This window comes from Centruroides sculpturatus, unplaced genomic scaffold (genome assembly GCF_000671375.1).
Source record: "Centruroides sculpturatus isolate CEXI.00-Female unplaced genomic scaffold, Cexi_2.0 scaffold334, whole genome shotgun sequence".
NCBI classification, from domain to species: domain Eukaryota; kingdom Metazoa; phylum Arthropoda; class Arachnida; order Scorpiones; family Buthidae; genus Centruroides; species Centruroides sculpturatus.
The window spans coordinates 210,972-238,501 of NW_019384688.1; the positions used below are offsets into that span (position 1 = coordinate 210,972).

The 27,530-nt window shown below is 26.0% G+C and overlaps 1 protein-coding gene across 1 annotated transcript in view; it reads left to right on the top strand.

Moving 5' to 3' along the window:
* LOC111627103 (ecto-NOX disulfide-thiol exchanger 2-like) overlaps positions 1 to 27,530 on the top strand; it is a 53,362-nt gene that overhangs the window by 2,936 nt on the left and 22,896 nt on the right. Inside the window, exons 2-8 of the mRNA XM_023370658.1 lie at positions 4,984 to 5,164; positions 5,237 to 5,401; positions 7,121 to 7,344; positions 11,006 to 11,120; positions 15,277 to 15,483; positions 18,596 to 18,829; positions 18,943 to 19,155. Coding sequence (XP_023226426.1) covers positions 4,984 to 5,164; positions 5,237 to 5,401; positions 7,121 to 7,344; positions 11,006 to 11,120; positions 15,277 to 15,483; positions 18,596 to 18,829; positions 18,943 to 19,155 — 1,339 coding nt within the window. The remainder of the gene's footprint in view (positions 1 to 4,983; positions 5,165 to 5,236; positions 5,402 to 7,120; positions 7,345 to 11,005; positions 11,121 to 15,276; positions 15,484 to 18,595; positions 18,830 to 18,942; positions 19,156 to 27,530) is intronic.

Sequence of the window (27,530 nt, forward strand, 5' to 3'; positions counted from 1 at the left end):
AAATGAAGTATATTACCAAGTAACCCAGTGAGAACTGCTTGCCTATCATTTTAGTTCAAAATACAAGAAGTTTTATTCCAAGCAAGCATCGCAAGCCCGCTAGGTTAATTTCTGCTGCTTGCTTGGAATAAAATTTCTCATATTTTATATTAAAATGATAGGCAAGCAATTCTGTAAAAGCACTGGCACTGAACGTTTCGCTTCATGCAGTCTATTTTGCAACTTTTTTAAAATGATGTCAATCCCGAAAATCTCGGGATTAGGAAAACTTAATCCCGAAAATTTTGGGACTGAAAAGTAGTCGGGATCCCGGGATCCCGATTTTCGAGATCCCGGGATCAAATCCTCTACACACACATTTAATTTTAGTTTTGTTTTGGTTGCTATGCCTTGACTCTGGTCCGGCATAGTACACAGCCACCGGTGTGTGCCGAGTATAACCCACTAAACCCAACACAATAATAATAATAATAATAATAATAATAAATTCAAGAATTATTAGTCCAGATAGTTCTTCCTGAAAAATGGACTCTCCTAAAACATGTCTAGATATATTAACCTGTGTATGAAACTGTAAAAATTAAATTTGTTTATTATTTTATAAACAAATTTAATTAATAACATAATTGGGAAATCTGTTCAATATTTTCTTAAACTTTTAAAATGTATTCAATTCTTCAATTGACATAAATCTATTTGGTTCAATAAATTCCTATTGAAGTTATTGATATACATTTTAAACATTTTATACCTATTTAAAATAATGCTATCCAACATAACAGTCTCTACATAATTAATGTCTGCATGCTTTCTTGCATATCTGCATATACAACAGGAAAACTCATTCTTTCTTCATTTGTTCTGCTTTTTGACGTTGGTCTTACTATTTAGGAAAGTGCATTCAAACTTCTTTGCATTCCTATACCACAGAGATAATTTGGACAGCATTTAATGTAGATAGCATTGGGCTGGTAACAAAACAAAAGTCAACCTAACTCACAGCATAAAAATGAAAATAATGTTTGCATTTTTTTTCCATCTCTATTGTCATGATTTGAAATATTTCCATATTAAAAATATCATTTCACCAATTTCAAATGATACCAAGTATATTGAATTGTAACAGTTGTGTAAAAGACAGAAATCTTGAAAAATATTTTATCATTAATTACAGATATTTTCAAAAGCTTCTGGATATGATGTCAATTGATATCAGATGATATCAAGTGATGTCAATTACAACATGTCACCTAGAATTAGTTGTGATGTCAAAAATTGAAAACATACTAAATTCTTTAACAGAGTAAATTTAGTGATATCACTTTGTCATGTCATATCATTTCTCAACAATTGATATCAAGTCATAAATCCTGATAACTAAATCAAGTCCTATCATGTATCATTTGAAATCATGTACATTAACACATGATTTCAATGACAATGATGATATTAGGGGTCCATCAGTGGCCAAGCGATCTTTGTTTCCTGAACACTGGGAGTTTGGTCGTGGTTCATGCCTCACTCGGATGGGCTGGCCACGTGGAGTTTTCTGGGTTTTTTCCACGTCTGTAATGCCTAAATAGGGGCCAGTTTCCTTTAAAAAGACCTCCTGGAAGGTATCCCCTAGGCAAATTGCCCAAGTGTTGTGTTGCCATAACTAAAACAATGACATAAGCACTTTTTTTCTTTTCGACTGATTAAATAAGTCTTTCATTATTGAATAAATTGAAAAACAGTATATGTCATCAAATAGATAAATATGTCTAAATATTTTAAATTAATTTCATTTCTGATTAAAGCATAAATCAGTCAAATTAGATAAATCACTTTCATCATATCATAAATGAATTTACTTTTATATTCATAAAAACAATCTCCTCTCTTTTCATACAATATATTATGATGTCAACATAAATTCAACAAAATGAGTGCTGTGGACAGCCACTATAAGATGAGTTTTTTTAAAAATTACATTAAGAACTATTGATTACTTAGTAGTTTCTGAGTATAACAATTCCATGTGACTTCAGGAGAAAAAACACATATGCCTCTTCATCTCCATCATCAAATTCAAATATTCAAAAAACAGAAATTGAGAACATACTATAGTATTTTCTGTTTTTTGAATATTTGGGTCTGATGATGGGATAGAGAGGTCTCAAAAAATGTTTACCCAATATAAAAGTTTGACTTCTAAAATTTATAACATTTGTGTTTTTCTCTTAATTACTTAGTAATATAATGTTCTATATAACTATTGAATTTATCTTTGATATAAACTGTAAATTGCACAGAGAATATCTGTTGCAATATGTATAATGTTTATAAATGCAATAAAGTATAATGTGCATAGATAGATAAATAAATAATAGATATAATTTTTTGAAAATTATTCATTTATATTCATTATGTAAATAAACTTAAATATTAAACACATTTAAACTTTTCATAAAATATTTTTTAAACAATTCTATAAAGTTTTAAAATAACAAATACAAAATCAAATTTAAGAAAGCAGTTAAATTATCAAAGTTATAATATTTCAAAAAAGTATTTATTTATTCATTAAAATACTAGATAATTTTTTAAAGATAATAGCATACAAAAATGCTTAATTTTATATTTGTAATATATCTTTATTTAGATTTATAATTGATTAGATGTTACAATGTGGTAGATCAGTTTAATTATGTCAAGTGTTCTTGAATAACATGAAAAACTTTTTAAATAAATTTTTTATTGTAATTTAAATATTCTAAAAGTTTGATAGAATAATAATTAAGATTTTAATAAATAAGTAGCAACTTAAGAAAGAATAGTACATAGTTTCAATATAGTTTATAAATAAAGCAGAAAACTCTTTCTATGTTAATTAATTTTTAATTGAAATAATAAGATAGACAAACACAGAAATTATAAATTACACAAGTACTTTGATAACTTAATCAAAAGTATTTGTGTAATATGTAATTTCTGTATTTTTCAATCTTGTTAATTAAAATTAATTGGAAAACTATCTTTTGATATTATTTCATCTTATTTATAAAATAACAAGATATTCTCTACAGAACATAATTGTGAGAAGTTTTATTTATTTATTTTTGAAGTGAAAGCTCCTTTTTTATAAATATAGAACATATTCTAATATCTACTGATTGAGATGATAATTCAATAAAATTCTTTTTTTTTTTTTATCTATAGCTCATATTTTGAGTTTGGCAATAGACCGATATGTGGATCACAAGCTTTCTCATTTATTTTTCAAATTGATGATATATTTTATTGATTTTTCATTATACAGACTGAAGATGATAATTTTAAATATGATAATTCTAAAATAATGTTCATTAGGTTATTTGATTTATCAATAATCTAACTTTAAAATTGCTAAATTATAAGTGTGTTAATCAAAATGATTTGGATATGTAGTTTTAGGTATATTTCTAGGAAAAAATGTAAGATGATAAATATGACAAATATCAATATAATTTTTTTTAACTGCTAAAGTTTTATTTACATTTCACTTACATTTTGACTACATTTCAATTAAAAATATATGGCAAAACAAGTTTTTACTCACATAATAATATATAAAATAAATATTTATTATAGAAAATGCAGTATCCAGAAAATTCTAGAGAAGACATCTACAGTTCCTTTATGGTTCAGCTATTTGTCAATAAAAGTATATATAAATAGAACATGAAATGGAAGACAGATTGCCAGAAGTCATTTAGTATTATCAGATGCACAGTCCATTTATGGACTGAAGGACACATGTTGATGATTGTATATATATACACATATATACAGTGCATATATATTTATTATATTTTCAAATTTACCAGTTTAAATCAAGAACTTAATTAAGGTATCTAAAGAAGTCAAAATTTATTTCCTGTTTACAATTTAATGGTGTGAATTTAAATTAAGAATATAATAACTGAAATTTTGAATTAAGTAAAGAATTTGTGATTTAATTTGAAAATCTGAAATAAAGAATTAAAAAAACTTTTTTATATTAATTAATTTACAATATCATAATAATTACATATTAAAAGACATTAATTCCTTCGGAAATCTTTAAGTTAGAAAATAAATAAATAAAAAGCAAAACACAAAAATTCAAATAATGCCAAGTTAGTAAAACTGTATTAGTAAATGATACTATTTAGATATATAATTATTTTAAAATATATTTGATGCACATTACATCTCAAATATAAAACATTTTAATAGCTAATTTATTCCATATTTTTTATTTTTTGAGATGAATATAGCTAATTGTTCTATGATAAGACAATATCTAGATAATTTAAAATCTGATATGTCATTTTAGGGTATACAGTATAGGGCCTATATATGATAGTTATAAGGGAAAAGAAGTGCATAAAATAAACTGGGAGATTTAATATTTTTCATTTTACATTTGATCAGTAATAAAATAGACAATATGTTGTAACTTCTGAACACAAAATAGACTATTTTAAGTTATTCAGACTATTCTAATGGAACTATTCTCAGTCTCATTAAAGTTAATGAAACTGTTAAGATTGAGAAATAATAATAATAATAGTTCAGGAGTTATGAATATAAGATAAGAGGTAAAGATAAATATTATCATTAAAGATAGATTGAAAACATTCTTCATACTTTTTAATGTTAAAGCAAATATCTTTTTTTCTGTATATGGTATCATAAAGTATTGTTTTGGGAGTTATTGGTTTTGTTGTGCAATATATTCTACGTTTTCTCATCAGCATATTTAATTATAATCTCCAAATTGTTCTATTATATATATTTTTCAACTGGAATAAAATAATATGGATATCAAAATAATGTAAATTAATCTTTTAAGAATTTTGGAAAAATTTATGATTGTATATTAATTAAAAATGTATTGTGATTAATGTTCAGGATAATACATTTTGAATAAGCAAGTGAAAAAAAAATCATATTGATATTTGAAATATATTTTTATAGATGCAATGTCAACCATTTATTGGCCCACAACTACCATCGTCTACACTTCATATACCTCCTAATCAATTGGTTAGTTCTGGAAATCAAACTACAGTTCCTTCTATTGACCCTGCTACAAACGATGCTCCATTAGAATTTAATATAAATAAATCTAACTTAACAGAAAAATTGGATACTCAAGGTAACAGGAATTTAAAAAATTAAGTTGTACAAATTTAATTAATATATTAATTTAAAATATTTTATTTTACAGAATCCACTTCTCAGCAGAATGAAGAAGAAAGATGGTCACATGATAAAGAACAAGATCGTGGATGTGATAGAGAAAGAAGTAGGGAACGCATGAGAGAAGGAAGAGACAAGCGGACAAGAGAAAGAGAAAGAGATCGCAACTCTAGAGAAAAAGATAGGGATAAAGGTTTGTTTTATTTATTTAATAATTTAAAGTTTTTAATTAAATATTTATTGTTAATTTTAGTAAGTTTCACTATTTTAAAATAACAGTTAAAAAAAAAACATTATTTTACAAATGTATGCCAGAAATAGTCTTTTATTTTATATTAGCCTATTTTAGAATACTTTTTTTATTGTATATTTTTATAAATTTCTACTAAATTTTATTATATACTTATGTAATAAAATCTGTTCTAAAGAATTTTTGTTTGGTAAATTATTCGAATTCATTCTATTCTGTTATATTCTATTATTTTATTCTCTGTAAGCAAAAGACAGATTATAACCAAAAATATTTCTATAAAATAAAAATATTTTGGCCACCTGAATTAAACTATTCATTGAGATAACTAATAAAAAAAAAGTAAAATCTGTGACCTTTCGGGTCGGCACCTCTTTGGTACCCTGTCAGGATTGACACCACCGTGTTTCTCGAAACACGGAAACCGAGACGGCGATTACGTCACGCCGTCGCGCGAGCGGTTCCGTATGTGGTCAGACGGATTCTTAATGTCGATTCGAGAGACAACATTGGAAGTGACTCAGATACACTTAATTAACAAGGGTTTATTTACAAATCTATTGGATGAAGAATTTTCGCGGAGAGAGAGAGTGCACATACACTTCGCGGGATGATAAATACCTTTGTTAATAGATTCGGGTCTTGTTCGGATCTTGTTCGGATTATAACAGCTTCCGATGGGTTTAAGGTTTCTGATTCGTTATCCAGGCGATTCACTAACACACACACACACACACAGACAAGTTTATCCTATGGCGATTAATTCGGATTCCTTAATGGATGATAATTGAAGGGACGGCTTTCCTCTCCGAGGACTAAGGCAGCGACTAACTCTTTTCGGCCGTCTCTGATGATACTCACGGACGATTTCGGCCGTGCAGAGGTTAATAGTTCACGAGAAAGCGTCATGTTGCTTTCGAGAAAATGTAACGGGAGACTTTCTCAGGTAGCTAAGAACAACAATTGTTGCGTAATTCGCGAAACGTTATTATTAAAGATTATTTAAAATATAAGACTTTTTGCTATCTCACAAATCTATTAAAACTTGTTTATAAATTTTGTTATGTTATGATTAAAAGATTATTTTCAAAATATTCTCTAAAACAATTTAAAGACATCTAATATTAACATCTAACTTTAATGATAAACATCTGTTTAGTTGCTTTTACATGTACTATACATTATATAAAGCAACATTGAAAAGTAACTTAATATGATGGTAAGTGTAATAAAATGTTGCATATATAATTTATAAGTAATGTCATGCCAGTAATTATTATTACTAAATATTTTTTAAAATTAAACTTTTTTCTCTTTGTTTTTTCCTGTTTTTTTCTTTTTTTGCTGAAATATTTAAGAAATTTAAACATGTTCAATGCTATTATCAATCTATAAAGATTTATTTTTAAAAAAGTATGTTTGTTTGAATATGTTTTTAAAGTTTAAAAGACTTTTTTTTTTTTAAATAGAATGAAAAACAGAAGTAAAGTAAAAATTAAATTTTTCTAATTAACAAGATTCAAATGATTATAAATTATATTTAAGTTTATATTATATATTATATTGTATATTTTAGATGCATATTTTTTAATTATAGATTAAAATAAACAGTTACTTTGATTCATATTTATTAACTGTAAAATGATTTATTTTGATTTTTAGGAATACCATCATTGTCTAATATAAATACTTTAAATGAAAATGTATTACCTGCAGTTCCTGGACATATTTCAATAGTTCCACATACTGGCACCTTACCAGGTGTATTACCTGGTTTAAATCCATCTCAATGGACAATTAATCCAACTGTAAATCCTTTTGCAATGATGGGAGTAACTGGTGATCCAAATTTTCTTGGAGTAATGGGGATGGCTGGATTTGGACAAGTAAGTATTGCATATATCTTGAGTGGGGGGCTCTTATTGTTGACCACTTCTAGTAATTGACTCTGCAAGCCAAAATCTGTGCATAATTAGTCCATCAGAGAAGATTTAGGAAAGCTATCTTCATTAGGGAAGCATCATAAGACAATACTTTTTTCTATGACTTGTAAGAATAATAGGTTGTTTCACTCACAGTGATGGAAAAATTATTGTGCCACACTCTTTCTGCTAGTCAATCATATAGTGAGACATTTTCAGTCTTTAGAAGATAACAAGGGCTCTATGTTTCAGATGCATAGTTTCCACAAAATGCATATCATTGAGCTTGCTTATCCTTTTACAGTTGCCACATTTGTCAGGCTCTTGATGAAGGAAATCCCAGTTGTTGATCGCCATAAACAATTATGAGACCCTTGATCAACTATTGGATGAACAGCCCTGTGATTTAAATTTTTTTCATAATGTAAAAATAGGTCAAATCAAAAAAAGTGCTTTATTTTCCATGACAAGTGTAGAACAAACTTTTTCTTATATAAATTTTACTTTTCATGTTACTATATATTGTAATAATCCAAAATCCAACACAGCTTTCAATGGTTGACTACTGGTGCCATTACTCTATATACCTATAATTTTTGTTGCAAACTATATGCAAATTCTAATAAAATAAATTTGTCTTAAATGTAACATAGGGAAAAAACTTATAAAGTTTATCCAATCAGAAGGCATTTCAAAAATTTACATTCACTGACAAATTACTGAGATACATGTCATATATTAATTAATGAGAAAAGACTATGATATTTTAAAGTTTAAAGTAGCTAATTAATTTTTCATTACAAAATATTTAAGAATCAAATATAAACATTCAAATCTAATAGTTATATATTAAAGCCAAACAATTGCTGAATTATATTGGACTGTATCACTGCCACTATTATTAATTAAATGCTAAGTAATTTGGCATTAGAGGCAGGTATTAGATGTCATTTCTTGCTAAATTTAATAATTATAAATAAATTCATATTTTAATAATTGATTTAGAAGGTTCTGGAGGAAAAGAATCTGCCCAAAGTAGGACTCAAACCAGCAACTTTTCCTTACTATGTGGTCATGTTGCCAGTCGGGGGTGTTGTTTCCACTATGGAAGGTATGGAAGACTCCATACCTCACATTTTTGCAGGTATGGAATTCCATACCTCAGAATATTGAAAAAATTATTTATAATTTAATGCAAAGCAAGCCAAGGCACTTGCTCTCTGTATGAAAACAAATTTTTTCCTTGGATGTTGACCAATTGAACTCTTACATAATCCAAAGTATCAAAATTTTTCTATATTTTTTAAAAGAGCATATTTTGAATGCTTGAATTATGAAGTTGAAGGGCTTAACAGCATAATTTATGGACCTACAGAGTTTAAAAGGTTGGATTATGGGGTTGAAAAGTTTACATTGTAAGTCAGGGGATTTAAACGCTTAGGTCATTGAGTTCTGGGGGTTTAAAAGCTTAGGCTATTGAGTGGGTTTCACAAAATTCTATAACTTAACTTTTAAAGAACCGACATCCCTGTTCCAGTTAAGCTACCCAGACTTTTTTCCAATCCTTGCTTTATTAAATTATTATTAAATCATATAAGCCTGTTTAATCTGATGAATTGTCAGATAGCCAATATAGTTAAGACATTATCCTACCATTCTGTAGAACCTTAATTGAGAATGATCTGTACCTTGGAGGACCACAGCACAGGTTATTTTCATGGATGGTCTGTCCCAGATAAGTTGGACCATGTCCCTGAACATCCAGCCATCCCATTGTATAGGTCTGGCTGAACTCATGATGAATATCATTAAAAAGGCCTTCATGGTATTCATATGGTGAAAAGAGAGAAAAATAAAAAATCTTGTTTATCCAAATTTTAGACTTAATCTGGAATAATAATTTTTCTTTGGTAGAATATCCAAAATATTTTGGGAAAATTAGTTTCGTCATCTTGATTTACTGACAATTTCTTTGAAGTTTCCAAGCTAATGAACTTTGTCATTTTTTTTTCATTATGAAAGTTCCCACTCACAGGCTAATAATTCTTCCATGCTGTTAGTTTCATGCTGTGCAATTTTAAAGGAAAAGGCCTGATAAGCAGTATTCTTCTGTCATTCTTTCATAAACCATGTCCATAATGCATCATTGACTTCATGTTTTTTGGCTTCTTCATACTGTACTTGTTTGAGATCATTTTCTATGATTGTGTTTACTTGCTAAAGTCTTGAAGGATTTTCAGTTTCTCTGACAATTATTTACCATATTTTTTCTGTTACCCAGTTCATTATGTATGTTTTACAGGTTTTTCATTATCAATACATTCCAAGACTTAGTTTTGTTTCAATAGTTAATGTATTCCATTTTTGATTGTATCACTTCATAACTAACATTATAGAATGATAGGTTCAAAATGAAACATATTTTTTAAAAAACAAAAATTAATGATGAAATATGTACTATGATTCAAACATAGGGACTATGTATGCAAACAACATAGCTAACAAAGACTAACTGAAGTGAAGAGAATTATAAGAGTATTATAGTACACTGTACTCATTTCTAGAATTGACACCAGAAATCACTTCATGGGAAAAAATGTAGAAAATATGACTGGTTAAAATGGAGGCCTGTTAAAGTGAGACCAGAAAAGAGGGACACTATTGTAATATAATGCTTTTATATTATATAAAAACATTAAAAAAATAAACATGTTAGTGATTTGAATTCAATAATTATAATTTTAGAATTACAGTAGAGCCTCGATTATCCGACCCAATTGGGGACTGGGGTTGGTCGGATAATTGAAAAGTCGGATAACCGAAAAGTATGAAAAAATCCATTATTAGTGTAGTATATTATTATATCCCATGTAATTAGTATATTAGTATATCGCTATTAACCTACTTCGCGTTGAATTTTCATCTATGTTAAGCCTAACAAAAATTTTTTAAAATAATAATCGTCGCTATTGTATCGTTAAAAATTAGAAAATTAAGTCTTGTTTAAATACTGGCTCCCTTTCATGGTCGAATGAGTGTTGCCAGCTAAAACACATAAAAATAATATTAAAGTAGCCGAGACATAGCCAAATATTGTAGCACCACATCACTAGCGGACATTTGAAATTTGCCGACTAGGATGGTCGGTTAACCGAGGTGGCGGTTAATCGGGGGTCGGATAATCGAGGCTCTACTGTATAGCTTAAATCTATTATTATAATTTATTATCATTTTATATAATTTGTAAATTAATTTTTATATTGTATATTTTATAGTTCTTGATTATATATTTATATTTCAGTTTAATCTATAGATGAAGTTCACTGAGTTCAGCGTTAATAAAGTTCCTCTATCACAAGTACTTTCAATGAATATATAATCATTGTCCTCAGGCAAAATGAACGATTTAAAGAAAAGAACGTTCAGAATATTCCAAGGAAAACAAAATTTCTTAATTTCAAACCACGTTCTTTTCTTTAAATTGTTCATTTTGCCTGAGGACAACAATTATATACTCATTGAAAGAACTTGTGATAGAGGAACTTTATTAACGCTGAACTCTGAACTTTATCTAGAGATTATACAGCTTTTGGAATGAGTTTTAAATTCCATTTTTATATTTCAGTTTGGATTTATGGGTTGTTCAGATCCAGGTCCATTGGGTACAGGATCATTAGTTCCAAGACCAATAAAAGAAATTATTCATTTGCCCAGCTGTGTTCTATATCCACCAAAACCAAGTAAATTTATTATTAATTTAAATTAAATGTAATATGTAATTTAGATGAAACTATAGCAAATGTTGTTCTATAGTTTTAGATAAATTTATAAAGCAAATTAACTAAAATGTCAGTTCTCTATATTATAAAAATTGTAAACTACCTATTTTAATTTAATTATAATAGTTAAAGAAAGTTCTTATGCATATAAAAATGTAATTTTATCTGAATTTTTATTAATGTTACTTTACTAAATCTTTGTAAATTCATCACTTGCATAAAATTGTGACATACTTATTGTAACAGTTTTCTGTGAATTTACAATAATATAAGATCATATCATAATTTTCTCTTTGATTTTTCCTTTTCTTCACTAATTAAATGTCTGCAAGTAACAAGGGGACTTCTCCAAAATACCAATTGAAATTGCACCTCCAAATATATCAAGATATGTTTTTCTGAAAAACAGATTCATTTTTCAAAATAAGTATCACTTACAAGGAAATGCAACCAAATGACTACCTAACTTTTATTTCATATTTAACTAATATTTAATAGTCATTTATAAAATTACTATTAAATCTTTCATGTTTAAAATAAAATAAAAGCTTATGTGAAATTAAACTTATAGGCTAGTCAAAAATCCTTGATCCTAAACAGTTTCAGGACAAAAAGGAACAAATTTTAAATTAATGGATTTATTGTATATGCTATGATGCAAATATGCTCATATGAGTGAGTGGTTTAGAGATCTTCAGCTAACACTGTAGGATTAATTAGTGAACTTTTAACTGGGATTTTAGAAGAATGCTAATGTTTTTAATCTGGTTTTGATGTCAGAAGTCAAAAAAGTGGAGTTTTTTACTTTTGACTTTTGATACTAGAGGATGACCCATTATTGGGTCAAAAACATGTATCAGTGGAATTTTAGAAAACTGCTAAAGTGCAGTAATTAGTCCTGTAAATTATCACTAGTATATCGTCTTCATTAAGAGTCTGTAACCTATGACTGTGCTTGGTTCAAATTCTAGTTTTTTCTTCGTTCAAATTTTTTAAAAGAATTTTTTTATTAATTTCATTATTATTTTTTTAATTTTTATTTTTGAAGGAAAGGTGGATTGCATTTTTCCATCACTAAATTATTTATTTACACATTTTTTACTAATTTACTTATTAAATAAATTAATAAACACACATTTATATGCCTACAATTAGATTTATTTACAGTTTTAAACAACAGTTCTCCATTTTCAAGGAAACTTGAATTTGTCCAAAGACATAACAGTAGGTAAGAACAGGCAACATAAAAGTTGTTGAAATGAAGTATTTGTGATTAATTCATTATCAAAACAGAAAACTGAGTGGAATAAGCCTTTATCTGATATCCATTTACAAGTCAGTGTATGTTTTAATACATCTGCTACATTTCCAACTTCCAAAGCTAAATAGAATATTTTCAATTCCTTCTAATTTGTGATTCATGTTAGTGTATACCAGGGGTCACCAAACTTTTTTCACAGTGGGCCAGATAACAAAGAGAATGACGAGAGCAGGCCGCATAACCATTTTGTTCAATATAGCACATTGAATATACAAAAAATAAAGACAACAAACATATTTATTTACCAATGCACAAACATGATCACTGCAGCAAGCTCTTAATTGCTTTTCTTAGAAACTTCATTGGATGTACTTATACAAAAAGTGCTCTGATATCCAAAGTTGCAATAAGTCGTCAAATTTTTTATTTCACTAATTTATCTAAAAATTATATTACTGTCAGATGCAAAAATCAGATTGGATCAATTTAGGTATTTTAGATACTTATTTTAATTTTTTATTTATATAGTAAGTTTAACTACAATCTATGATATTTCCATATAAATAATTATATTTTAGCTCATTTGTGGCACAGTGTGGCACATTTGTGGCTGGATGAACTGACCTCTAGCGCTGTAGTTTGGTGACCTCTGGTGTATACTATTAGGAATTTTATAGAAACATAATAAAAGTATCCTGTAAGTCATATGAGAGAGTGATTAAAATAGAGCATTGATGGAATAAAAATATGAGAGGAGATTACTAAAAGATGTGAAAATAAGTAATTTGGTGATGGAAAGATCAACCCATCTTTCCTTGAAAAATAAAAATTAAAAAATAACTATATATTTAAAAAAATTATTTAAAAAGTTGAAAACTCAGCACAGTCATTGAATACATGGAAACATAACTATGATACTACTACTTATGAATGTATTTGTGTTAATGTGTGTAAATTCAATAACTATTTTAAGTTATTGACTTTCCTTTTTTTTTTTTTTTTTTTATTATAACTGATTATGATTTGAGGATTTTTGATTATTACATATAGGTTTAATTTCACATAAACTTTTATTTTAAACATGAAATATTTAAAAGTTAGCTAGTCACTTGATTGTCTTTTTTGATAGGAAAAAAAAAAACAGATTCATTTTTCTACACTAACTATATGATGATTTAATTTGATCATTATAGATCCTGTCTATTATGTAAGATGTCTACTCAGACTTATTTTATTAACAGGACTTATTATACCAGTGACATGGTTCTGCAAATTTAAGAGAAGTAATCAGAAAAAATAGTCTTTATTTTTCACCTGTTTTTTCTGATTACTTCTCTTAAATTTGTAGAACCATGTCACTGGTATAATAAGTTTTAGTAGACATCTTACATAATAAACTGTATAATAAGGACACAGAGGCATATGAATTAATAGATCCTGTCTGAATTATTAGGATCAAACAAGATTCTAATAATTATTTTTATCATAAAGATGATGATTTTATTTTACATAACATTATTTTTGTGATTAACACTTATGTATATGCAAATACTGTAAATCTCAATGTATTAGCATATTTCATTTTCTGAAAAACATCTCATTATTCTTATGATTGAAATTTGTATCTCATTTTCATCATAATCCAGTCATCCTATTTATGTTTCCCAAATAATAATAAAATGCTATTTAAGTCTATCAATCAATGATACTAATTGAAGTAAAATAAATGAAAGTGTCAATTAGATTATTTGTTGATAGAAAAGGAGCTAATTAAAATGAGAAAAATAAATATGACATTAGCAATTACATAATTTACCAGGTATTTTTTTTATTTAATGGTGAGAAAAAAGTTAAAACAATAAAGCAGAAAACAAGTAATAGAGTAAATAAATTGCTTTTACAATTTTAAAAAAATATATAGAAGAAAACTAAAATGTGTTCAAGCTTCTGTTCTGTTTAATCATCAGGAATAAACAGTCTTTCCTTTTTAGAGACAACCTTTTATTGGAGGCTATGCCTCTGCACAATTATGTAAAACAGTTAAAAGTTCACTGAAGATAAGTGAAATCCATTAAAAATATACATAATTTGTATGAAAAAGGCAGATGGTATATTTCACAATTATAAAAATTTGTGAAATATAAAGTGAAGTTGATGTCTTCAAGCTTGAAGACATTTTAGTTTTCTTCTATATATATTTTTTAAAATTGTGAAATATACTGTCTGCCTTTTGAATTCAAATTAAAATTCTTTTAGTTAATAAAATTAGGTTCACAGTAGAAGGGTTTGTAATGTAGAAATAAAGTTTACTAAAGTGCACAGCCATGCTGGAATGAGGGGCACTACCATTAATGTGTGGCAAATGAAACAAAGCAAATGAGACCAGAATTTACAAGCTATATAATTACAGCATATGAGAATTTCAATCTCATTACACTCATGTATAGAAAATTTTATCATAAACATTGACATTGCTTGTTTATTGAATATTTCATCTCAAATTGGGAAGTATAAAAGAAAGCTCTTACATTGAATTCTTATAAAAGTATATTTGTTTATTGAGTTATGCATATATTGGGACTACACTTTACACACAATGCTTTGTTTTGTTTGTAATATTTTTCCTATTAGATTAATTTTATTTATTCAGGTGTCAAACTTTAGATTGGGAACTTTTTTATTTAATATTGTATTATTTATTTACTATTACATTATATTATCCAGTATAAATAAACTAAGATATAATCAATAATTAGTTTCTTAAAAGAAAACATAAATTTTTACTTTTTAAACTAAATTATATTATATTTGTAAGTATTTACTATAAACTTAGAATTAATTTATTCACTATTTTAGCTGCTCCACCTCCTACTACACGAGAAAGACCACCTGGTTGCCGAACTGTTTTTGTTGGTGGATTGCCTGAAAATATTACAGAAAGCATAATAAGAGAAGTTTTTGAAAGGTGTGGAGAAATCACAACAATTAGAATGAGTAAAAAGAACTTTTGTCATATACGCTATGAAAATGAGATGTACATCGACAATGCCATTTTTCTCTCTGGTAATTTTAATGAAAAACCTTCATTTTTATTGTTGAATTATATTATTAGCTTGCTTAACTTTTGTGTTTTTAAAGTTAGTTTTTTATTTAAATTAATTGTTTTATTTAAAAAGTAATCAATCATAATTCTATAATAAATTGAACACTATTAATTTTTATGTAGATGATATCTGTTGATTTAAATTATCTGAATATTTTTACTTTGATAGACTGTGATGCAATTTTTGTTCTAGCTTTGTTTGTAATAAATGAAATTATATTAATTTCTTGTCCTATAAGTGAAAATTGACTCACCAGCTTATCATTACTATATGTTATCAGTTTGACTATCGTATTCCATAATTCTGCTGTTGAAACGTCTATTTGTTCTGCAGGTAATTGTTCTTGTGAGGAAGTTAAATTAATTAGCTCACCTGTTTGAAATGATGATTCAGCTGTTCTAGGTTCAGTATATTCAGTGATAAGGTTTGAATCTGGTTCCAATGGTTTGATACTATTAGTCAGCAATTTTTGACGAGTAAGTAGTGGTCTTTTTCTCTTTGTTGGAGTTTTCTGTAAGGGACTGGGATTTGGTTCTATTCCAGCAATCAATAACAATAAAATAAGAAGCTTAATATTATTCCTTTGAGTCAAAAATAATTCAAAATTCTTCATTTCATGAAAAAAAGACAAAGTATGGAAGTGGAGAAAAATTCACACCAACAGCTGTTACGATCAGAGTGCGCCCCATAATAAATGAAATTCATTTTAAAATAATATAATTTAAATTAAATAACTGTTTTTATACATATAGAGCTTAGGCATTATATTTTAGATAAGGAATAAAGATAAGAGTAATGTAAAAGACAAGTAATAATAACAAAACTATAATTTAAGAATTAATTTGATAGCATCAACTTACAGATTTTAGTATCTTCCTGTTTTAGTCTAATAGGAGGGTAAATGCATTTCTTAAATCCATTAATTATCAAATAATGAGAGCAATAAATTAAAAAAGTAATGACATTAATTACTTGAAGAGAAAAAAAGACATTTTGGATTAACTTTCCTTTTCATTGATTTCAATGGGTTCACTTTTCATTCTCTCTTTAAAGACTATAATCTGATATTTTCCTTTATTCTGGGGCAGACCCAGGACATTACAAGTGCTTAAGTCCACCCTATTGATACAAAAAGATTAAAATTTATTTGTTCAAAATTTGTTCAAACATCAGAACATTGTTTTTGAAAACTTTTATGATGGTAAATATAATTTATTGGACAATCTGCAATACAGTTATCCTGCACCATGTTAATAAAAGGCCCTCATTAATTATTGAAATACTTTTAATTTTTATATTAGTCTTTCCCTTCTTCTGGATCCATTACTGTCTTTATTATTATAATATTCTTTGATTTTGTAAAAATATTCAAAAATATTACAAAATATCAAATAAGCTATGATAAACAACTTCATAAAGTTGATCAATTTATGTCTTTCTTATAGCATAAATTTTATATTATATTTATGTAATAAATTTGTTGAAAATCTTCAATAATTATTAACAATAAAACACAAGAAAATTAATTACTTATTTATTGCTTTTTTAACTTGAAAATTTTAGCAGATATTTTAAATTATTTAATTAATAAGTTATACAAATTTCTTGGTAAAGATCTGATAAATTAAATCATTTTTAATTTATTCAAAAAAATTGTCAGACTATTCTTACTTCTGTGTATTTTTTAAAAACAATTATATATGATGAATATTTAGTGACTTTTTAGGTGAAGAAGAAACTATTTATGTTGATTCTAAAATATAATAATGATTTGGGATGAGATTTTGAACCTAAGTACTTTAAGCTTACATAACCATTTTTTTCATAAAATAGATATTCTTAAATTAAATAAATTTAATTAATAGTCACAAAGTTGTCAAATAATAATACATATGTTTCCCTAATATGAACAGGTGAAGTTCCCATGGTTTTATTGTAAGTTGAAATTTTTGTAAATCAAAAACTGACTTACAAAATTTTATTTCAAGATTTTATTTGAGAAATGTCCAAGTTCAAGGCAGTTGAATTCTAACATATTTATATGAATTGATCAGACATTGCAAGACTGAAGTTTGTTTGTTGTTAATATTTATAATTATGAGAAATTTATAAATGTAGAATTTATTTCATTTATAAATTTCTCATAGTAAAAAATGTAGAATTATAGCTGTCATAAAAATGAGAACTAGGAATAAATTGTTACATGGTTCAAATACTTTATGGAATAATTTGTTTTCATATTTGGATAATTCATTTCATTTCATCAGAAACTATTGACAAACTGTTTAAGATATGTCAAAAATGTTTTTTTTTAATACCTAATGCAGATATATACTGTACTTGCTATTGTATTAATAAAATACTGTACTTCCAATTAAATCTATTACTGTTTACTGTATAGGAACTTCTATCTCAAAACTTGTGTTTCTTGAATTTTTTCTTGTTCCTGTGAGATTCAAGATAGACAGGCTTAACTGTATTTACACTTTGAATGTATTTTATTAAGCATTAATCATAAAAGTTTATAAAAATTGCAAACAATAGTGAAAAATATATTACTCTAACATTATCAACTTCAATGTCATTTCATGGTGGCAATGGAACCTCAGAATTTGTGCAAAAAATGAAAAACGACAATACACGACAGAAATGAGCCCTTCATTAATTATTTTAAAATTTATTATTTATTACTGGTCAAAGACCAGTAATAAATAATAAATTGTGGGCTGATTTCAACATCACCCCACAAGCAGTAAGAGAACTTTAGAATCCATGTGAAATTTAAATTTTAGACATATGAACAAATTGTTTGTAAGTAGGGGAGCACCTGTATTCTATTCATAATAACAAATTAGTTTACTTACATTATTATACATTAAATAACTTATTCTTAAATACTTTTAGTAATTTTTGGTTAATTTTGACTTTTGTTGATACTGTATATATAAAGTCCATTATTTTATGATATTTAACTAAATTTTATATACATATTTTTATATAAATAGTTAATATGTCATTTAGACCACGATATATTAAATGTAAACGGTTTTTTTTTTATTTTGAAATATAAGGTTATCGCATAAAAATTGAAGATAAAGATGAAGCAGCTTATACTGGAAGATTACATGTGGATTATGCACAAGCAAGAGATGATCAGTATGAATGGGAATGTCATCAGCGTGCATTTCAAAGAGAATTACGTCACAGAGAACGTTTAGAACAAGAAAGGCTTCAACCACCAAGTCCTCCCCCTATAGTTCATTATTCTGATCATGAAGCCTCATTATTAATTGATAAATTGAGAGGTATGTAATAAAAATATCAAATAAATTATAATTTTTGAATTAGTGAAAAATTTATAGTTGTATGTATGGAAGTTAATTAATGACTAAAGATTTTATAAAATAAATTTATATAGGTGAAGAAAGCTTTCAAAAGGCAGTATTAATTTTAATAACTTGGTTAGATCGAGGAGAATGTAATAAAAGAAATGCTGGACATTTTTATTCCATGATTCAAAGTTCTTATAGTCATGTTCGTCGTCTTATGAATGAAAAATCTCAATATGAAGAAGAATTGAATAAAGCAAAATTATTGCTTCAGCAACGCATGCAAGGAATATTACTACAATGTAAGTATTTTAAATTTTTAATAAAATTATTTTCAATTACCATATTATTAATGTATTTTAAAATTTAAATTAATTTCACATGGCTCATTTTATGTGAATAAATTATATGACAAAAATATTGCTAGTTAGGCATTAGTACCATGAGATCTGGATTTAGCAAATGCTTATCTTAAGCAGGCAAAATGTTTGGTCCCAGAATAAAAAAAGAACTATTAAAGTATTTTTATCTTGATAAAGTAGACACTGCCTTCAGTGTACATGTGAATATCAATACATCAGTTTAAAAAATGTATATCATACTTGTCTTAGGTGCCATTGTTTTTTAGGATTTGTTGCTAAACTTAAGTAAAGCTTTCACAGTTCCATTTTTTGGTAGTACTCTGACATTCTTCACATCAAACATTGGTACATTGACTCCAGCATTTCTCCCTTGCATAATGGAAGGTAGCAAATAAGAAGTTTAGAGAATTTTGAAGAAAGAAGAACAAAAGAGAAATTAATCAAATGAATTGTGTGTTAAGAAAATTGGAAACATCCTACTTTAGAAGCCTAGATAGCATAACCAGTAATGTCATCTGTCTAGTTTTCAGCAGTTGCAGTTTTAAATACAATTTCATTCCAGATCATCTAAAGTTCTCTAAATTGGCAAATCATTAATTATAATTCTTTCAATTCAAACACAAATTATTTATTGTATTCATACAGACACTTGGCAAATCACAGAATTAAATTTTATTCAGTTGAACAAGACCCAATGACTCGCGCACATGGAATTATAATTATTTAATTTAGTGCAAAATGACATTTCTTAATATTATATTAATCACTGTATAAAAATAGCTCATAATTTTGGTGATTATTTTTCTATTTCTGATTATTGTTGTTTTATTCATTTTGTTTACAAAACAAAATTATATATCAATTATTTAAAAAACCACTGAGTATTTGAAATATATGGCAAATTTTTGACAGATACCATATAGATGAGTTAAGCAGACAAAGTCTCTGGTCTGAAGAATGTTTGCTAAATCCAGGTATATACTACTACAGCTTGAATGTTGTTGAATGTTGTATATTGTAATTATATAGAAAAGTTTTGATAAATATATTATGTAATGAAAGGAACAAATATTTATGAAATTAATCTTTATCTATAAACATCATATTAAAATTAAAGATATACCATAAAAATTTCTGTATTATATATTGATCTTTATATATATATTTTTAACTATTAATTTAAAATTAAAACTTATACTGTAAAAGTACTGTGTATTGTTTAATGTAGTATAAAAAAAATTAATTATATTACATTAATTTGACCAAAAAATTTTTCATTATTCCTAAGATTTTATTGCACTTGCAAATGATAGAATTAAATAATACTGTATCTACAATATGGTAGTATTAATTCTGTTTATTAAGTACAGTTAATGCAGTGTATAATTTTTCTTCTATTTCATTCTCTGCTATAGTCCTAAAATTATTTAAATGTATACTTAGAAATTTTTCCTAAGTTTATAAAATACTGTCTTCTCTCTTGCAATGAAACCAAGATATACAATATATTAAATGCTTTTAATAAATGTGTATATAATATCTGTAGATGAAATAAATAAATAATTATGTTCTTTATATTCAGATTTATGTAAAAAAGCCAAATAATTAAAATAATTGAACAGATTCGTTGTAAAAAAACTCAAATTTTGACAAAATTATAATTTAAAAGATGCTAAGAAATATTGCCTCTATAAATACTAATCTTTATCATTCATAGACAATAGAAAAATATAAAAAATCAAATATTTACTGATCTTTTATATCATAAGACAGCTGCTAAAATGTTTTTTGCTATAAATAGCATTTTTTTTTTAATTCTTAAATATAGTGCTTTCTTATTGAAAAAATTAATATAATAATGTATATTTTTTTTGTATTTAAAGCATTTAATCATTTTCCAAATTATTCACTTTTAAGTAGAATTATAAATATGTAAATTTTAAATTAAAAATATAATTTGAATCATGTGAATTAATTTAAATTGGTGTTGCTTTTCTATAATTAGATTGTGCTTTAAAAATTTTTAGGAATTATTAATAAACATTTTATTACTGGTAAAAATGATTTTAAAATTGATGATATTGTGACAACATGCTCATAATTTCATTTTCCTGAATTTTAGAAACTAATCTAATCAGTTCAAATTCAATATTTGTTTTTGAATAATAGATATTTTTTCATTAACACTATAAAAATATTTAAACTTAAAATCCAAAATAACCTTTAATTTAATTTCCAATATGATATCACTAATAACAATTGATGAGCTAATCATCTATATTTTTATAATTTCTTCCAGATATCCATTTGAATATAATTGATAATTTGTTTTTCATTTGAAAACATTTCCTCTTTTACATACATATAGACAGATGACTGTGAGACAAATTCCAGAACTTATATATATATTTTTTACTGTTTGTAATGGTAACAATATGTGATATCCATGAGATACATATCTTAATTTTCTCCTAAGAAATTTTTCAATTTCGGTAGGACTGGTTCTGCTTTTAAATATCCCTATGAGAATTCTTATTTATTTCCCTTAAAGTTTGATGGCTTGAAATAGTGAAATATAAAGAAAACTTTGGCCTATTCGTTCAGTTGGAAGAATAACTAAAGGAATTATCATTTATTATTAGTGTTGTTGTTCATTAGTCTAATTATATATTTAATGAGAGGTATAAAAAAAGATTAATGTTATAATTGCTATAAAATTGCACTGTAAAAATATTTCAGTAAATAACAATAGATAAATTGATAGAATTCTCAAATTTTAGTCTATTTTTAGAGAAATGTAGTTCCAGAATTACCTAGATAATTTAAAAGTTCTTTTCATGATTTTTATCAATATTTCTTTGCATCTGTTTGATATCTGTGTTAAATAATTTAATAATGTTTTTATCAACTGAAAAGAAAGATAAGAAATTTAAACAGTTCATAAAAATCATGATACAGAACTAAAATTATTATGGGAAAATGAGACTTTCACATTTTTATTCTTTTCCACTTTGTTTACTTTTTTTTTCCCAATGTTTTTGAAGACAGTTCTGTAAATAAATTTGTAAACAAAATTCTTTGCAAGAACATTGTTTGCTTTATAATCTGACAACCATTGTAATGAATTTGTAGAAATTTGAAGATAGTTAATACCAGTTAAATTCATATAGTGTGGACACACTGTTTGACAAACCTTATCATTGGGTTGCAATTTTCTGATTGCAAACCTATACATTCTCACTGTCATCTGTCCATCCTTCATTAATCTCAGGAATGGAGTTAGTTAGATGAAAATTGAGACCAGATATGGAAAGTTTAGGGGCCAAAGGCCCTGATTAACTGTATAAGAACTTCTGGTCTGGACTGGAAGACATGTAATTTTTTTTTTAAATTAAAAGATGATTAAAAATTGCAGCCCAGCATTTTAACAATGTCACAATAATATACATTCAATTTTTTACATATAATTTTTTTTTATTTTTTAACTTTTGAATTATTTTTTAAAATATTTAAGTTTTAATGAATTTACATAAAGTGATTGTATCTGTATATAATAGAAAAGCAATACATTATTTCATGTGTTATAATTATATTAAGTGCAGTGATTATTAATTTTTAAATTTAGTATTATACTGATAGATTTAGAGTGGATGGGAATGCAGTTTATTTTATATTTTTGTTTAAAAATTAAAATTGAATAAGAGTTGTTTTGAATGATGTTCTTTTAAGAAAAATTTTATTTGTATAAATGTGAATTACTTGATCAAAATTATGAAAGTGAAGATTTATATTATTAAATTTTAAATAAAATTTTTATGTGAATAGAAAATTATTTATCACTATTTACTATTAAGTTGTTTTTTGTTTTAATTTATTAAATAATTCAAATGAAGAAATATCTTGAAACAATAACATAATGAAAATTTAATAAAAAATATGTGTGTTGCAAATTATAATTGAAAAATTTTAACCAGCATAATGAAAAAAGCTCAAGAGAAATAAATTTATTTTCAGTAATTATAGTTTGAAACAAAATTTTTTTATCAGAAGAGAGTTTATGTAAAAGAAAAAATTGAAAATGACATTTTAAATTTATATTAAATTTTGAATAGAAATAAATTAGTTATAGAGACAATTGATGAACAGAATCTATATGTTGTTGTTGTTGGTGTTGTTACAAATTAAAATTTTATTTTATTTTATTCAAATTTTTTATATAAATTATAATGTTGATTGTATAAATGAAGTTTTAATCTTGTAATAATGGATATGTATATTATAATAATCGAGAAAAATTGAAATGACAACAAATCAAACATCTGGCAATATGGCATTCATATTCTTTATGATAAAAATCTTATGAAAACTAAGCAGAAAAATACAAAGTTCCATTTTTAGTTTACATTATCTATATATACATTCAAATTCTTAATTGGTCCATGTCATGTTCATTATTTACTTTCATCAATTCCTATACATTCTCTAACAGAAATAATAAATATACTATTCAATACATTAATTTTTTGCTTGTTATTTTTGAAATTTATAAATTATACTTTCAAAATTCATTTATAAATTAAGCAAGTTTATGTATTTTTAAATATATCTATGTGTATATATATATAGTTCAGAATGAATAATCTACACACTATAAAATAATCATCATAAAATACAAAATTTTGATATATATATGTAGTATATATAACTTATTATTTGAATAAAAACAATTTGCTGAAATTAGTAAAAATTTCATAATTTAATTAAACTATTAAATGCCATAATAATATGTTAATTATTGTAAAATACAAGATTTTTAATAGAATATAAAGCTCAAATTTGGTTCTTGATTTATATACTATAATTATTGCTTTTCTTATTAAATAATTAAATACTTTTATATTTTTAATTGTATAATATAATCAAAAAGTGGAATATGGATATTATGTTAATGATATTCTCCATTTGAATCTCAGGAAAAAGTATGAAATAGGACATTAAATAATTTAAGACAAATTATGAACTAGCAGATGATAAAAATTAAAATAACATTTTGCAGATATTGACAATGTTTTGACAGAAGGGCATAACCCATAAATTCCTCACATTTGAACTCTATATTGCTTTCACTTAAGGGCTATTTTGCAAGACAATGTACAGTGGTACAGTACATTATCCTGCAGAACAGTATAACCCAGACATTAATAGTAGTGATATTATGTATTGACTTGTTAGGATATGAGCCACAAAACTGAACACTTGCATACTGGTAAAAGGACATTCTATTTTAAAGTTGGGATCAGGTTGCCAACAAACTGTAAATAGATATCGAAAAATTTATCAGATTTACACTTAAATTCACTAGTTTCTTTCCTTTTTTTTGTAATAATCTATATTTATTTTAACCCTAACTCTTTTAATATACATATATATATATATGTAGATGATAAGGTAAAATAAATCTTATTTCCAATTGTGGTTTTATTGTTATATAACATTAATACAAAGTAATGAAAGATAATGAAAATAAAATGTAATTTATAAAAAACATATGTAAAAAAACACAAAATAATAATTAGATTTCAGTATTTTAAAATTCACCAGATTTCTTGAAAATAATACCTGAATATCATCATTAAAAAATCATCAGTGTTGGCAACATTGGTTGGGACAAATGTTCTGCTGTGTTCCCTTTTTCAATATAGCTAAACATCTTGCTTTCATTGTAACATCTGCTTTAGATAAAACCTAAATAGAATAACTGTAGAAATGATCATCAATGTTCTCCAGTCTTGTCTTGTAAAAGGATATATGCATATGACTTTTGATATGATGCACAATACAATTGAAAGTTTTACAAGGCAAGTAGAGGTGTGGGGATGTCCTATAATTTTCAAAAATCCAAGGATGAATTCATGTTTATACAGTGTTGTGACACTTGAGCACACAGATTTTCTAAACTTGAAAGATATTCAACAAGCTGTACTTCCAAATAGTTGACTGACCAATGTGGGGAAATAATTAAATGGCAGGAAGTTCAGATGGCTTGTTTTGAAAAGGGAAGCCAAGAAATCAACACAAAGTACAACTTTCAAGAGAATGTAAAAGTTTTTACCATTAAGGCCAGCATGTGGAAGCCAGCAATAAAAGACATACTGGCAGCCATTCCTCCTTTATGTTACTCAAGATTCTGTAAATTTTAGCCCTGTTACTCAAGATTCTGTAGATTTGATAAATGTTGTAATCATGGAATCTTATGGCTCAACTACTAGGAATAGTTTTGTAAACTTACAAGCAGTGCTTATGTCCCTAATGTGTTAAATGAAACAGGTGAGAATGATAAAATGGAAAGTTGAAAATTGTACATTGAAAATTGATTCATTTTTCTTTTTCTTTTCCTTTTGAGAAAGTAAAAGAAAAAATTAGTTGATTATGCCCTTTTTTATTCTCATGTGCCTAGTAGTATAAAAGCAAAAGGGCATATTTTATAATGCCCTTTTGCCAGAACACTTTTTGATATATTTGAATGTAAAGTAAAGACAAAAGGATGTAAAGTTGGAAGTACTATTTGGAAGTACCCATAAAAAATATCGACTGGTACAAAACTATTACCATCACCCTTTCATTAAGTTAAGTTATTTTACAAATTTAAATTACTTTATTACAAAATCTTATTTTCCAAATGATTTTTTGCTTCTACTAAAGATTTTGATAAATGTGGGTTATGCCCCTTGTGCCTAATAAAGGATGAGGGATTTCAAATTACGTGAATGTCTGAAATACATCTGAAAAATTAATAAAAGTTTAATCTAGCTTTTAAGCAGTCTGATTGCATAGATTGGTTTAATGGAAATATTTCTTGATACACAAGTTTTTATTTAATGAAACGTTTAATACAATCATTAAGATAGAATTGATGTGGATTTAAAGTGACCCCTTTAAACTGCAACAAATAAAAGCACATAATAGCAAATATGAAATAAATTCACCAGAATTCTAGGTTTAAGTTACTGAAACATTCTTAAAACCATTAATTTTATTTACCTGTATATCCTTACTCTTATCAATTTCTGTCTGTATTCTTGTCTATTTGGATCTTGTTTATTAATAGGACTTATTACCAGGGCCAGATTAACCTGCTTTCGGGCCCTAGACATTTTTTTCTTACCGGGCCCCTTCCTTCTCACACAAAAAATATAAAACAATAAATAAAAGAAAACTAAATAATGTGAGAAACTAAAACAAATCTTAAATTTCTATTAATAAAAAATATTTAATATACAACAATAAATTTTTAGTTTTTCTAGAAAAGTTTGAACAGTTTGTTTATAACTTTTAAAACATTGAAATTTATTTTATTAAATGTTTAACAAAAGTTGTTATACAATAACAATATTACCTTAAAATATTAATTGTTTAATTTAATCTTTTTGGTTAATATTTAAATAATATAATATTTTACCCATGAAAGGTAAATTGAATAATGAAAAAGATAATTTAAATAAAAGCCAAGATAGTTTTAAAAAAGTAAGTACCATGTATCTGCTCAGATAAGACAAGGTATAAATTTTCGTCAAAGTTTAGCATATATCTATCCTATAAGACAACCCCCAAAATTTCAATGGCCTATGAATTTAGTTTAGATCAGCGATCGTCATCATCTGGATAATAACACTGTATAGTGTATACAGAATTATGTCCTATTCGTAATTTTTTGAAAAAATTGTTTGAAAATTAAATATTTTCTTGCATCTGGCAGCACTGCCTTGCTATTGTTGCAAACATTCACACTGATTCGGGCATTCAGGTAATGACCTTGACTATTCACAAAAACGTCGTATGGGCTATTCTGTTTTGTGGTCATATCCTACTCTCTACTAGTAAATAATTATGGTTTTTCCGTTTTTTATAATGATTTTAATTTATATAAATTTCAATCTAATTTTTTTTTATCTGTCCTATAAGACGACCCCGGATTTTGGGGGTCTTTTTTTTTATGATTCAACTATCGTCTTGTCTGTGCAGATATATGGTATATAAATATGAATAAACTTTATTTAAAAATTGTGTTTTCTAGTCTTTAATTCAGCAAAATTATCAATTATATCATTATAATTAATATTATCCAAAGCATTTTGTTCGATGTATAAAACAGCTAAAGAATTTAATTTTGATTCACTCAGTGAGTTTCGTAAATAATTTTTTACGTGTTTTAATACTGAGAATGAATTACTTTCAATAAGAAGAAACATAAGAACACATTTTCTTGCAATTTTAGAATTTACAATAACCATATAAAAAGCAATATATTTTTGTTT